Source organism: Salmo trutta, chromosome 21 (genome assembly GCF_901001165.1).
Source record: "Salmo trutta chromosome 21, fSalTru1.1, whole genome shotgun sequence".
Lineage (NCBI taxonomy): Eukaryota > Metazoa > Chordata > Actinopteri > Salmoniformes > Salmonidae > Salmo > Salmo trutta.
This window is the reverse complement of record NC_042977.1, coordinates 36,089,201-36,104,906: the sequence shown is the minus strand read 5'-3', so window position 1 is coordinate 36,104,906 and position 15,706 is coordinate 36,089,201. Positions and strand designations below refer to the sequence as shown.

The 15,706-nt window shown below is 42.4% G+C and overlaps 2 protein-coding genes across 2 annotated transcripts; both read right to left on the bottom strand.

Annotated features, from left to right (window-relative positions):
- Positions 1 to 673: 673 nt before the first annotated feature.
- psmb5 (proteasome 20S subunit beta 5) lies at positions 674 to 7,122 on the bottom strand. The gene is made up of 3 exons (XM_029705497.1): positions 6,869 to 7,122; positions 5,941 to 6,247; positions 674 to 1,307 (listed from the first exon to the last, which is right to left on the bottom strand). The coding sequence occupies exons 1-3, from the start codon at positions 7,091 to 7,093 to the stop codon at positions 1,021 to 1,023; spliced, it is 819 nt and encodes a 272-aa protein (XP_029561357.1). The 5' UTR covers positions 7,094 to 7,122; the 3' UTR covers positions 674 to 1,020.
- A 3,111-nt stretch (positions 7,123 to 10,233) lies between these two features.
- Positions 10,234 to 11,684, bottom strand: LOC115157329 (proteasome subunit beta type-5). Its single transcript, XM_029705496.1, has one exon. It carries the CDS (start codon positions 11,411 to 11,413, stop codon positions 10,244 to 10,246), a length of 1,170 nt encoding a protein of 389 aa, XP_029561356.1. The 5' UTR covers positions 11,414 to 11,684; the 3' UTR covers positions 10,234 to 10,243.
- Positions 11,685 to 15,706: the final 4,022 nt, after the last annotated feature.

Below are 15,706 nucleotides of genomic sequence, written 5' to 3'. Positions count from 1 at the left end.
TGCATCTCTTCATTTTACTCAGAGCAGAGCGCTGGAAAGAAAGGCTCGTTTACATTTATTGAAATCCCATTTATTTATTTTTCCATCTGCCAACTATCCACCTGTGAAACTAGATTCTAACCCTGGCTGGAAGGTGCAGGGGCTTAAACGTCTACCCATTGCCGTTGTTTCCTGCCCATAAAACCGCTGAAGGGCCTCACAGCCCAACGCAGATCGTTACATTGTACAGTGACAGAGCAGCACATAACATTAGCATTGAGAAGCTAAGCGTGTCAGAGAAATTAAAACAAATTTCCCTTCCAATTAAAGAAATAAATCGTTGCTAAACCAGTGGAGGGGAAGTTACACTGTATTCCACACAGGAAACACAATTACTGATAGATATGTAATTAGCAACTCCTATGGTTTAAATGGTAAACACTGCAGCTACTCTCCAATGGATCACAGAGCAGGGTTAGAAGGGTCGCTGTCAGTAGAGGAACAGAATACATCAGGATCTCAGGATGCCAAAATGTCAACAGAAAATGAACATTTTGGAGAAAGAAGCAATGTCAAGGAAAAATATGAAATGACAGAGGTGAGAATGTGTTGTGTACATGAATAACATGCACAGCTACAGTAAACACAGGAGGAAAAACAAGAGGACACAAATGAAAAGAAACACATTCCAAGCTGAAAAAACATCTCAGGGTTTATTGAGAAAAGATTTGCTTTCCCAGTTGTGGTTACAAAGTAGAGCTATAACAAGACTGAGTGAGCCGTATATTGAGACCCCATATCAAACACCGTGTGGGGGAACTGCAGCCCATTGTTTGGGAAAAATGTTCAAACATTTAAATTAGCTAGGAACATATCTGAAAGTAAACCATAACGGACGTGTAAGTGAAAGTAAACCAAAACGGAAGAAAATGATTGCTATATCCTTATCAACCATTCCTAATTTTTATAATTCTCAAACTCTTGACAGAGAAACTACAACGCCCTCCCTCCATCTCCTTCAACCATTGCTCACTCCCTTCTCTATTTCTTTGGTTCTTGGTACTGGTGGTGCAGCTTCAATACGTCTTCCTGGGACACTCTGGTCCAGCCCTCACTGTGGACGTGGTAAAGGTTGACCTGTCCTCCGCTGTAGGCATCTCGGTACGTGGCCTGGTAGATAGCTCTGCGACCCAGCTCACACGCCTCTTCCACAGATAGATCCTGTCTCAGCCCACTGTCCACCACACCGTACGCATACATGGATCCAGAGCCCACTGCAAACAGGTCCCCGCACACACGGTTCCCCTCCGAGTCCACGTAGTACAACCCTGAGGAGGCAGAGAGACAGGAGTCAGTCTGTACCATCTGACATTCAGGGAGGGGTAGGAGGAGAGCAAGGTAAAGCAGGTTAATTTAACACTTTCGGAATCAGGTGTTGAACTGTGTCATGGAAATTGTAAATAAGGTATTTATTTTTTATAAAAGTCTGCAAATTCTAAACCTGTTTTCACTTTGTTATTATGGGGTATTGTGTGTAGTTATATTGATTTGATGGTAAAAATGTATTTAATACATTTTAGAATAAGGCTGTAACGTAACGATGTGGAAAGTCAAGGAGCCTGAATACTTTCCGAATTGGGGGGGGGGGTGTGTGTGTTTATTTATTTTCCCACTGCTAGTCTAAAAAAATTATTGGGCGATCAACAGCCTGTCCACTAAATGGGGTCAGCCCTAGTGTGTAGCCTACACCTCATAAGGTCCCACAGTTGACAGTGCATGTCAGAGCAAAAACCAAGCCATGAGGTCCAAGGAATTGTTCGTAGAACTCCGAGACAGGATTGTGTCGAGGCACAGATCTGGGGAAGGGTACCAAAACATTTCTGCTGCACTGAAGGTCCCCAAGAACACAGTGGCCTCCATCATTCTTAAATGGAAGAAGTTTGGAACCACCAAGACTCTTCCTAGAGCTGGCCGGCCTGTCAAACTGAGCAATCGGAGGAGAAGGGCCTTGGTCAGGGAGGTGTCCAAGAACCCGATGGTCACTCTGACAGATTTCCAGAGTTCCTCTGGGGCAATGGGAGAACCTTCCAGAAGGACAATCATCTCTGCAGCACTTCGCCAATCAGGTATTTAAGGTAGTGGCCAGATGGAAGCCACTCCTCAGTAAAAAAGGTACATAACAGCCTGCTTGGAGTTTTCCAAAAGGCACCTAAAGGACTCTCAGATCATAAGAAACAAGTTTATCTTGTCTGATGAAACCAAGAGGCCAAGCGTCACATCTGGAGGAAAACTGGCACCATCCCTATGGTGAAGCATGGTGGTAGCAGCATCATGCTGTGGGGATGTTTTTCAGCGGCAGGGGCTAGAAGACTAGTCAGGTTCGAGGGAAAAATGAACGGCGCAAAGCGCAGAGAGATCCTTGACGAAAACCTGCTCCAGAGCACTCAAAACTTCAGACTGGGGTGAAGGTTCACTTCCAACAGGACAACGACCCTAAGCACACAGCCAAGACAACGCAGGAGCGGCTACGGGACAAGTCTCTGAATGGGCCACTCAATGACAAACTTGAACCCGATTTATTTTGAGATATATAGACTACTATAAATTAAATTAACTGTTCCACGAAAATGTGCACATGAAAATCATAACTTGCATGCAGATCAGTAGAAATTGTACGATAACTTGGCACTCCAAACCGCTGGTGTAGGCTGTTAACGGCAACTTCATGAGCATAATGGCAGAATCTGCGAAGGCCAGCAGCAGCGGAAGAGGAGGGTCGGGAACAGGTTTTTTTCATCTGGTTAGGCTGTTGATCTCGGACTCTTAGTCATTTGTTTTACTTCATTTTTAAATAACAGTGCTTAAAGCATCAGGCAAGCTCAGTAGCCCACATATAGATGATTTTTATAAAAACATAGGATGTGTCAAATATATATTTAAAAATACACTTTTTAAAATGTTTACCAATCGCTTGGTTGAAAGAACAGACAACTCTGTCGACCAAGATTATAATTTTTTTTTGTTAGGGACAGCCCTACCATCCACACACACACTTCTCTCACACACACAAACACGTAATAGATCCAAGTGCACACACCATGCGGTGCCCTCCAGAGGGAATGTGAACAGCTGCCTCCTCTCAGAGTAAACCAAGCCCAGCAGAACCTGCTGACGAGGCACATCCCGACACACTGCCTGCCTGTCTACCCCGGGGCGCTGCTCTAGGCCTTATTGATCCCTCCCAACACACCCAAATTAACTATCGACCCATACCGGGCCAAGCAGGTGACCCAAACTCAGAGGAAATATGGAAAAACGAAAGAACAAAATCACAACCATATTTACACACTCGCACATGCTAAACTTGATAATGCAAGCACACATACACACACAAAATTCAGGCTGGTGTATTTGCAAGGATGACTTGTGAGACAGTTTGTTCCCCAATGTGACACACGCAAGAGGGCTTGATCACAGTGACGCAGCAGCAGTGACTAGCCCCACCAGCCTGTGTTGTTCCACTAGAGAGCCAACCTACAGATGATGAATCAGGGAGGGAAAAAGCCTGTTTTCTCAACACCATCAAAATGTGAACCTATGATAATTGTGAATCACACAGGCTACAGAGTACAGCTCCCAGGCCAGTTAAGGACAGCCTATTAAAGCACACGTCTTTAAGAAATTGCTCTAAGAAGTCACAATTGCTTTCAACTGGCAAATTGCACCTTCTATACGCATCGTTAGCTCCCTCTGATAATCACTAAGCTCCTGCCTATGCACCAGGATAATTTGCCATTTTGGAGTTGCGACTGAAGACTGAGGAGGACTGGTTAAAAATGTAATAGAAGAGACTTTTCTAAAGGCAGCCACTCATGCAAAGAGGCAAGGAGGAGGGTGGCTCTTCAGGGCCAGGCAGGGATAAAAGCACCAACACCTCCACATCCATAACACACCTGGGATCTATGTAGAGAACGCAGGAATGAAGATTGGGATGACGGAGGGGGAGGAAGAATGCGTCACTGAGAAGCGGCACAGAAGATGAGGGAAGAGGGGGACGCTCATCATGGCAGAACAAAAGGGCTTAAATTCATGAGCCCACATAAACCTGCAGGAAGGCGGCGGGCTGCGAGCGGCGGAACGTTCCGGCATAGCGCCTCCACCAGTTAGGTGACAGGCGGTTAAGCTCTAGCTCTTTTTCATGTCAGCGATGAGGAACATCAGAGTGACAGCATTCAGAAGAGCAGGGGCTGGCATCAGATGGACGAGCAGAGTGTCTGTCTGAATGTGTCTGTCTCACTTAAACACATCACTGGCTCCGCTCTAAGGGAAAGGAGGCCAGGGGCTTCAAAAACAGATGCTCAGCCTCACACTCACTAGGGAACAGCAGCTTACCTATACTGTGCAGCTCCTGCTACCTGTGCAAATCCACTGACTCACTCACTTCAGGAGCCTACGTGGTTTGGTATTACAGTGCATTAACTTGGCCGTCAATGTATCATCTAGTCTCTCTCCATTTTATGACGTTTACCCTTTTAATAGTAACTGTTCAATGTTCCCAGATTTCTTTGAAATATAATTACTAGTGAAAGTTTTCCTTCCCCCAAAAAATTGTAATTAAGTATGTTAATTGTGTTGGAATGGTGTGGGCGTACAGAATGTGTCATTAAAAATATTCTTGCTTTTGAAGTGTTTTTCTTTCACCAAGTTATGCTTTAGCCACAAATAGGAGTATAGTACGAGTCAACAACATTATTTGGAAATGAGTTAACAGAATATGAACTTTTAAAAGTGAGCTTTTCACTGGACAGTTACTTTAAGTCCACTGATCACAAAACACGAGACGATTTGTGTCCTAGAAGCCAGTGACAGAGGTGACAGAACACGACCATGAGAGGAGTGCGTTAACTCACACCATCTAGCAGCCAGGCACTAAGCCTGTTCACCATATGAGAGTCATGGCATTGAATGTTATTACAGTCATATTAGTCAAGATCTTAACATACTTTATTAGATATATTTCTTGTGCCACTTAAGACACTTAATCACCAGAATAACAGTGCTTGACATCATTGTAGCCGCTAATGAGCTTTCTCTTAATCGAGATTGATTTAATTTAGATGACATTTACCTCTCCATTCAATCACTGGCATTGTAGCTGCCGCCATTCCTATTGCACTTATAGTGGGATCATTATTCACGCGATTGATTGCAGGATTTAATACAAGTCACCTAGGTCCCAGGCAGTCTGGAAGTCCACACATACTCCCCACTCCGAACAAAGCTCATCGATCAAGCAGAACCACTTTATGCATGCGAACCAATTGTCCGGGCCAAGACCTTGCGTCAATCACCACGCCGGCTCTCCCTGGCCCACAGTCCCAGCCCTATCAATCTCCCATCACAGCGTCACGGTGCAGCCTTCTTTAAGCACACCTCATGTACTGTAATGTTGACTACTGACTCTTACAGCATCTAAAAACACAAGTCAAATCCACAAAAGTAAGCAAGTGTGACACCAATGCCATCTAGTGGGAGACAACCAAAATGCACTCAATACAGTACTTAGCCTACTTTCTGAACTGTGTTGGTAACTGTTGACAGCTGATGCGTTGTAAACATTTTCACAAGCAGCAGAGACAGGAGAAGTTCACTCCATCCCCGCTAACTATTATGAACCACAACAACAACAAAAAGGTGTGTGTGTGTATATATATATATATATATATATATACATATACACACACACACACACACACACCTCATACTCTGAGCAGCTACTAACTCATGCTGTATGTTGCCTACCTTTGGTATAAGTATGGGAAAACAGTGTTTACATAGTTGGCTAGTTCACCGGATCATAGTGTAAATAAATACATGTACAGGTATGACTGGGGTTCCACTGTAACATAGCTACGTCAATTGTGGTAACACGTGTGCTCAGAGTGTAGGAGTTTGAATTACCTGGCCCCCTCTTGTCCCAACCACACACCATGGTGCCCATGCTGAGGCCCATGCCTTTATACTGGTACACCATATTGGCCAGAAGCTTGGAGGCAGCTGCCACAGAGATGCGCTCCTTGTTGCGAAGCTCATAGACGCGACACTGGCGGGCCAGCAGGCGCTCCCAGAAGCTGCAGTCAGCTGCACCTCCAGCCATGGTGCCCAGCAGGTACGGGTTAATCTCTATAACCTTCTTTACAGTCTGGGAGGCGATGTAGGCGCCAGCTGTGGCCCGAGAGTCCACCGCCACGATGACGCCATGTTGGAACTGTGGAATAATGACAAATGGGATTTCAGGTTAGTTAGGGAGGGCCAGCTGCACTTGACTTGAGAGATTGGTGGCCTTACTGGCTGTCCGTTGATAGTTTATTTCTGCTACAGAGAGGTTGATCCATCACTTTTAGAAGGATACAAATTCTCATGAACAAAGTTTAGGCCAGTATGTAATGTATACTTAGCAAGTAACTTTTGCCCTGGATAGGAATACGTAACTAACTAAGTGCAATTAAAATTACTGACAAACGCCAAGCAAATAAACTACTGTGGCTACTAGCTAGTATGTGACACATTTGGATAAAGCAAACTTGTAATCTAGCTGAATAACTGTCAGTGTTGTCAAGCTACTGTAAGCAGTTATTTAAATAGCTAGCTTGCAAGCTTGGCTAGCGTTGGCAATGATAAAGCACAATTAGCACGCTAACTGGCTGGCTAACATAAGCTAGCTAGCTAACCATCAAGAAAACTGAAAACAGACACAGCAAGAAACTCAACACTTCACCAATATAGCTAGATATAGCTGATATCAAATACAATATCACGGATATCATTTTAGTTAATGTGTGAGTTATTTTACAAAAAAAATAGGCTTTAACTAGCAATCTCAATTTACTTTGAAAGCCAAGGTGGTAGTCCCATGGAGAAATTCTATTTTCCTCTCCGGGCCGTCCTTGTCGTCAGGGCCGAGTGAAGCTTTTATGGTAAAATTAAGTCTGTCGCCCGGTGCAGCCCCAAATCCCAAGTCCGTCTGACCGAACCCACAACCAAATGAAAAAGCCCGGTCATTACTAAATGAAAAATCCGCAGACTCACCCTGCAAAACACTAGACAACGCCATCTTTGAAAGTGTTTTGGAGCTCAACCGACACGCACGTTTTCTTCTATGGTATTTTTGCGATTGCACAATTGAATGTGCATCCCGCCATCTACTGTACGGGATGAAAAGAGAATAACACTTTCTAATTTATGAACGGTACTACCGAGTCTGGGATTTATATATACAATTCAAAAGTTTGGGGTCAATTAGAAATGTCCTTGTTTTTGAAAGAAAAGCTATTTTTTTGTCCATTAAAATAACATCAAATTGATCAGAAATACAGTGTAGACATTGTTAATATTGTAAATGACTATTGTAGCTGGAAACGGCTGACTTTTTATGGAATATCTACATAGGCGTACAGAGGCCCATTATCTTGTTCTAAGAAATGAAGGCTATTCCATGTGAGAAATTCCGGAGTCGCTTCTTCACTGTTGATGTTGAGACTGGTGTTGTGAGTGTACTATTTAATTAAGCTGCCAGTTGAGGACTTGTGAGGCGTCTGTTTCTCAAACTCCTCTTTCTATTCGGGTTAGAGCCAGTTTGCGCTGTTCTGTAAAGGGAGTAGTACACAGCATTGTACGAGATCTTCAGTTTCTTGACAATTTCTCTCATGGAAAAGCCTTCATTTCTCAGAACAAGAATAGACTGACGAGTTTCAGAAGGAAGGTCTCTGTTTCTGGTCATTTTGAGCCTGTAATCGAACCCACAAATGCTGATGCTCCAGATACTCAACTAGTCTAAAGAAGGCCAGTTTTATTGCTTATTTAATCAGGACAACAGTTTTCAGCTGTGCTAACATAATTTCAAAAGTGTTTTCTAATGATCAATTAGCCTTTAAAATGATCAACTTGGATTAGCTAACACAACGTGCCATTGGAACACGAGTGATAGTTGCTGATAATGGGCCTCTGTACACCTATGTAGATATTCCATTAAAAACCATCCGTTTCCAGCTACAATAGTCATTTACAACATTAGCAATATCTACACTGCATTTTGGATGAATTTTATGTTATTTTAATGGACAAAAAAAGTGCTTTTCTTTCAAAAACAAGGACATTTCTAAGTGACCCCAAACTTTTGAATGGTAGTGTATACCTAAAATTGTATTAAATAAATCAAACAGCTTTACTGTTAAAAAAAATGTATAGATCTGATCCCTACACAGGCTCAAGGGGAGCCTCGGAGGGCCGGTCTTCTTCTGGCACCAGTACCCCTTGCATGTCTTCAGATGTAAAATCCTTATGTCCCAAAAACTTTCCTGCCGCAGCCACAATGTCCAGTTTTATAGACTTCTTTGAGACTTGAGTCGTACAGTTTATAACTGTGGCCATGAATTCTACCTTTTTAACACACAGGGTATTGTTTGTCTGGCAGCAAACTTTTACTACAGGCTTTGGTGCATCCACTACCCTAAGTTCACTAGCATCACTTGTTTTCTAAATTATTTTAAATCGCCTCCGCATAGGAGATTCGATTGATTACTCTAACTTTTGCCAACTCAATCTCCTTCACTCCAGGAACTCCGGATCATGAACCCCACCACAATTGCAACACCGTCGTCCTTCTACACATCGTTCTTCAGTATACTCTGCCCGTCTGCACACACTTGAAACAACAATCCAGTTCTTACACTGCAGTGGTTTGGGAACGAAAGCTCTAACACTGTATCTTACATAACCAAGCTTCACATGCGTAGGTAGATGCTCTTTGTAAAAAAAACAAACAATAGGACCAACAGACTTTCTTCTTTTCTCCATTCACCCAGCAAGTCAGAAGCCGGGCACCAACCACACCAGGAATTCTCCTTAGGTATTCAACATGAACATCCATCGTCACCCTTGAGATGACTCCTTTGACGGGTGCTTTACTCTGAAGTTCAAAGCACGAAACTTCTGTTGTCCGGATTCTTTTGAGGCCCACTGCAATCTTCCTCTGTTCTTAAGAAATACAACGAATCAAAATAAGACCCCCCCCAAAAAAGAAGCAAATCACTTTCATTCATAGACGTATCCTTCACTCCAATTTTAGACAATTTCCTTTTTGTTCCAGTTTGACATACAGGACTTTCATCTTCACCAACTTTGCTTGACGCTCTGCGCGAATCAAACTCAGCTTTCGCTCCACTCCACGCCATTTTACTCCACCTCTCTGTATTTTCTCTCGCTCTACTGATCTCCACTTCCCCACACCTAGAGTCAAGACCAAAGATGTTGCATGACTCCCGGCATCTTTCTTTTCTGTCTTCTTTGAATCGAAGACGCCAAATGCTAAGAGCGGCCACTATTGCACTGGCACAATGCCAACCGCTGTTAAACTTAATCCAAGAAGTAGTATCTCACTGGCAGACTGTGGCAGCCCTCATCTAATTTATACCTTGCTTGTTGCCAACCTTTCCTCTTCATTCTCTTCCTCTCCACCCGCACCCTGTATCTGCCCCACCATCTCTGCATGCATTTCCCTTACTTTCTGTAAAAAGTGGCCAATGATTCTATTTACTTTATATTTTCCTTAAATCTACCCTAGCCCAAGAATGAACTAAAGGAGCATAAAATTACTCCCTATAGTACAAGGAACTGACATGTTCTGTTTCTAGGTGAATTGGCTCTGGCAGTCCAAACATCCAAATACTCCATCTAAACGTGAATTAATTGTCATTTGCGGTACAGTTCTAGAAACATAAAGCCCTCTGCCTTCCTATCACATCAAAATAATTTCACAAATGCTAAATATAGGCTACATTTACTGTACACTATTTAACTTTTTTAAATAGTGTACAGTTTTAACAGAGTTGCCGCCGACAGTATTTTTTAGTGACAACACGATTACGGCGTCCGTCTTCCGTTTACACACAGGTGTTCGGAGACGCAGATAGCTAATTAGCAGAGGTAGTCGCCTCTGTCTTCCATCTGTTTTCTGTAAACAAGAGCTGTAACATGGAAATATGGCTGATATAAAAGATACGTTCCTTATGTTTCCAAAACCGTACTGCAAGCGATGAATGTTAACGTTCAGCACGAGCGTCGGGGCTCTTAACAAAACTCCCCCAGCCAAAAGATATACGTTCATGAATAGACGCTAAAGGTAATTAGCAGCTATGAATGGGCTAAATCTACCCCTACCCTCTAACCCCAACCCTAATCATCCCCTTTCCCTATTTATCAATCCCTATTTCTTATCTTCCGCACTCTCTTCTTTTCCCCTGTTCAGCACCCTCTCCCTCTCTCTGTGGTACTCCTCTCTCAGATCCTCCCTGTCTCTTCGGCAATATCCTTGGGCAGTGATGTGGAAAACGTCCACACAGTTTCCTGAATATGCATCCCTGTGTGTGGCCCTGTACACAGCTTCTCTGGCCAATGAGATAGCCTCCTCCTCATTCAGGCTCCACCGCACCTCTCCATCCAGCACTCCGTAAGCATAAGGCGAACCTGAGCCAACCGAGAAGAGCTCTCCCTGCAGCCGGGTGCCATCACTGCACACATAGAACAGCTTTGGGCCACAACGATCCCTGACAGGGGATCTTGTCAGGTCCACGTCAGTTACTACATGTCTTGTTCTCTCACAGGCACTGTCAGTCAAGTCATCTTGACTACAAGCATCACTAGTTGACATTCCTGTCTCTTCAAGGGGCCGTTTTACTGGAGAGATGCTGTCGTCTCTGCCCGATCCCATCCTATCAACTCTTTGTCCCTTGAATTCCTCCATCCTAACCTCCTCTACATCCCAGCCACAAAGAGTGGCTGCCACACACACATCAGTCCCCTTAAAGGGGTGCAGCATATGAGAGAGGAGCTTGGCAGAGCCAGTGATTGACAAGCGGCGGCCGTGGCGTAGCTGGTAAAGGCGGATCTCTCTGGCCAGGATTCTCTCCCATAGCATGCAGTCTGCACCACTGCCTGAAGTGGTGACCAGTAAATGGGAGTGGATGGGCAGGATCTTCTGGGCAGAGGGACAGGCGACAAGCCCTGAGCAGCTGGCACGTGTGTCTGCCGCTGCGATAACACCTCCTTGGAACACAAAGGCCAGGGTAGTGGTTCCATGAGACAAAGGGAATGGGCGGCGGGTGGGCGGTGATGAGGAGGTGGACAGGGAAGAAAGGGACGTGTGTCTGTTGTCACAGCGGAAAGGAACAGAGCTCTGAGGAGTAGGTATGAAAAAGCGCAGAGGGACCCCTCCATCTCTCTCAGGTGATTTAAACCTTCCCCAACCAAGGATCCTCTCATCAGCCATGTCCAGGAGAGGAGTGGTATCTCCCATAGGCCCAGATAGTGAGGCAGGAGTGTTCCACCTGTGAGACATAGGGGTGTCCTGAAAGCCACTTACGTCTTGTAAAGCCATTGTGATTGTCTATAGCTGACGGATTGTGGTAGATATCAATGCAATAAAGATCACAAAACAGACTCAATCTCCCTACAAAAACAGATTTACTGTCCCTTGAATTTGAGTAAAAGGTTGATGCTCAGTGTAATCTCTCAATAAGGAGAGGCAATAACATTTAACAGCTCAGAGCAATCCATAATTCAGAGAAACTGTCCTTAGGCTTGTCCAATTTCTCCCAGTGAAATCCATTTTTACAGCCTTGTATATGACAGTCCTGCTTGGTATCAACTCTCTCCCCAAATACAATGACACTGAACTTGAAGTGTTTTTATATAGCAGTCTGACACACACATGCACACACAAACACACACACTAATATTTCTCACAAGCATTTAGCTTGACTTAGCGATATATGATAGTGCTTCTGTTGTGATGGTGATACGATATAGAGAAGCGACTCTACAAACACTACAGGGCCAATTCTGAGGCAGCTTGTCAATAGGCCACATTAGTGAAGCGACACTTGTACTTGCATGAACATGTCCTCTTGTTACATTTTTTGTTTCACATTTAATGTCATTTTATATCTGTGAGTTATATTTGAAGGTAAATCCAATTATTATTATTCTTCACAAAAGGGTCGTTACCCTTCAAAAAGAAGATTTCGACACCCACCATCTCAGATTGTTCTGAAATCATTTCTGTTGTTAGAAACAGATAAGATTAGCATTCATGCAACATTATTTTGTTGAAATATATTTTGATCTCTGAGAAATTAAGCTAATTAATTGCACCAAAATTGGCTATTTTAATTTATAGGACTCATAATATTAAATAAATGTTGTACCTAACATTCGATTTGGACTAAACTTTTTTCTAACTCTAACCAGTTTACCATCCAACCTTTTTATGCGAGTAAATACATGTTGCATAAAAAAATGTCACGACAGGCCTTGTCGCTAAACGTTCCAAATGTCGATAAAACAAAATACGCTAGACAATTAATTATGTGAGAAATACCGGTGGAAATGCTCTTATGCTCAAATATTGATATATTAACCATCATATCGAAGTCAACTTGGAGTCAGGCGATGACTAGTGGTGTGGTCCTCCCACTACAGCTCAGGAAAGCATGCAGGTTATTAGGCTACAGATGAAATAAATTATGATGAACTTCACAGGGTGGTGAAAGTGCACGGTGATGAGCTTGATGCTCCTTTCCAATAAATACAGTGCCTTCAGAAAGTATTCATGCCCTTTTACTTATTCCACATTTTGTTGCGTTGCAGCATGAATTCAAAATGGTTTAAATGTTTTTTTTCTTACCTATCTACACACAATTACCCATAGGGAAAGGGGGATATATACAAGATGGCGTCGGAGGGGAGGGCTGCCATCTTATCGGTTCTTAACCAACCATGCTATTTAAAAAAAAAAAATGGTGTTGTTCGTAACTTTTTTTGTACATAATGTTGCTGCTACCGTCTCTTATGACCGAAAAGAGCTTCTGGACATCAGAACTGGGATTACTCACCTCAAATTGGACGAGGAGTTCTTCTTCAATGAGTCGGACGCGGGGGATATACTCAGACACCCGACCAGGCCCAGATCCCCGTGATTCGCTGGAAAAGGAAACGTAGGTTTTGCGGAAAGAGATCAGGATGCCTTGTGAGGATCAGGAGATGAGTGGCTAATCTGCCCTTGCCTTCTGTTCTGATAGCCAACGTTCAATCGCTGGAAAATGAATGAGATGAACTGAAAGCACGTATATCCTATCAATGGGACATGAAAAACTGTAATATCTTATGTTTCACCGAGTCGTGGCTGAACATCGACATTAAGAACATACAGCTGTTGGGTTATACACTATGTTTTGCTTTCGCTGTAAATCCTTTTTGAAATCGGACAATGTGGTTAGATTAACGAGAAGTGTATCTTTAAAATGGTGTAAAATAGTCGTATGTTTGAGTCGTATGGCTAGCGTCCCACCTAGCCCATAGAAGTTAAGTGCTTGTAAGTAAGCATTTCACTGTAAGGTCTACACCTGTTGTATTCGGCGCATTTGACAAATACAATTTTATTTGATACCTAGTCAGTTGTACAACTGAATGCCTTCAACTGAAATGTGTCTTCTGCATTTAACCCAACCCCTCTGAATCAGAGAGGTGCGAGGGGCTGCCTTAATCGACATCCACTAACTGCCTTGCTCAGGGGCAGAACGACTTTATATATTCAATATCTGTTTTTTGTTTTTTTACCCAGCTACCAATAGGGGCCATTCTTCGTGAGGCATTGGAAATCCTCCCTGATCTTTGTGGTTGAATTTGTGTTTGAAATTCACTGCTCGACTGAGGGACTTAACAAATAATTGTATATGTGGGGTACCGAGATTAGGTAGTCATTCAAAAATCACGTTGAACACTATTATTGCACAAAGAGTGAGTTTATGCAACTTATTAAGATCATTTTTACTCATGAACTTGACATAACAAAGGCGTTGAATACTTATTGACTCAAGACATCTCAGCATTTCATTTATTTGTAAAACAATTATTCCACTTTGACATTATGGGGTATTGTGTGTAGGCCAGTGAAAAAAAATCTCAATTGAATTTAATTTTCCATTCGGACTGTAGCACAACAAAATGTGAAAAAGTCAAGGGGTGTGAATACTGCACAGTATCGATTGTTTTATTCTTGTGACATGATGGTTGATGCTTGGCTGCCGTTTGACAAATAAAAATGATCTCACTCTGTCCACAATAATCTCATAATGTTCGCTATACCCGCACTGTAGCTGCGATCTGTTGGCTAGAGCACATGTGCCAATACCAGAGTGGGCACATTTGCAATAATGCAAAACATTTTGTGACAAAACCATCAGTGGAGTTTAAAATGCAATGGAAACCCATTTAACCTGTATTTTTTATTCAGTTCATGGGAATTAACCTTCAAACGTTTTTTTAAATGTGCACTACATCATCACACACAGCCTTTTATCCGCAAAAAGTACATTTGATGGAAACTCATCTCTGGTGGTAAAATGCATACATTAGTTTTATGCAGATTTTTGAATATTCGCACGGAAATCTGTGGCCAATTGGATGGAAACCTAGCTAATGAGTTAGACATGAGGAATTGTCAAAAGACACCTACGGACCCCCCAACGAGTATATACTATCAGTTCTCTATGTTTGACAAATAGTATGGAGCTGTGGCTCAGAGTATGGTTTCTTCATCATATGTAGTGTATTCTTTGTCGTTTATTTTTATTTTTTAAATTTGGCACTGAAGTTGTTGGGTTTATGTACCATCCCATATCCTGATATTACCAGGTTCTGACCACTAGATGGTGCTGTTCCAGCTATTATGTTATCTTTTTAAAGGGACAGTTCACTCAAATTACAAAAATACATATTGGTTTTCTTACTCTGTAAGCAGTCTATGGCCCACGGGCATATTCATTACGGAAATCATTCACCGTTTAAGAACCAAACTGAAGCGAACAAAGAAAAATGAGAGTTACTATTGGACAAATTCAGGTAAGTTCCACCCCATCTTGTTTGCTTCCATTTTGAAACAGAATCAGTGTATTGAATACACCCCTGGTATCACAGCAACGCTTTGGTTTTATTTACTTGGCCACTGTTTCAAATGCAAACTTTTCAGCAGTTGTGTCATAAATCTAATGGAAGTCAAATGGTACCTATATTAGCATTTCTTAGTAAGTTAGTTTAGTGAGTCTGCCATATCAGAGGCAGTAGGGATGACAAGGGATATTCGGTTGATAAGTGCGTGAATTTTACTATTTTCCTGTCCTGCTTAGCATTCAAAATGTAAGAGTACTTTTGGGTGTCAGGGAAAATGTATGGAGTAAAAAGTACAATATTTGTTTAAGTAAAGCAGTGAAATAAAAGTAGTCAAAAATATAAATAGTAAAGTACAGATACCCAAAATAACTACTTAAGTAGTACTTTAAAGTATTTTTACTTAAGTAGTTAACATCACTGAAAATGTGATTTATATAGCCAATATATGTTTTATATATAAATAAAAGAAACAAGAAATCAAGAACGGCGGGACGAATCTAATTAACAACCACCCCAAAACAATCTGCACTTAGATACTTACTTACGTTGTCTGGGTTTGACCAAATATGATCCCAATGGTTTTTCAAACATCTCTGACAAACGTCTCTATGACGTGGCCCTAAACTACCAAAATCTCGCTGGAAATGCAAGTGTCGCGACAGTTGTTGAAACTGGAAGTCATTTTGATTCTGCGCTCCACAGCCACGCTATGACAGCATAC

What these genes read in the sequence shown, in the direction of transcription:
- psmb5 (XM_029705497.1), bottom strand. Translation starts at nt 7,093, where the DNA reads ATGGCGTTGTCTAGTGTTTTGCAGGGTGAGTCTGCGGATTTTTCATTT. An exon ending in CTACCACCTTGGCTTTCAAA is followed by an intron (nt 6,248 to 6,868) that starts GTAAATTGAGAT and finishes ATTATTCCACAG; the next exon opens with TTCCAACATGGCGTCATCGT. An exon ending in TTGGGACAAGAGGGGGCCAG is followed by an intron (nt 1,308 to 5,940) that starts GTAATTCAAACT and finishes CTGCCTCCTCAG; the next exon opens with GGTTGTACTACGTGGACTCG.
- LOC115157329 (XM_029705496.1), bottom strand. Translation starts at nt 11,413, where the DNA reads ATGGCTTTACAAGACGTAAGTGGCTTTCAGGACACCCCTATGTCTCAC.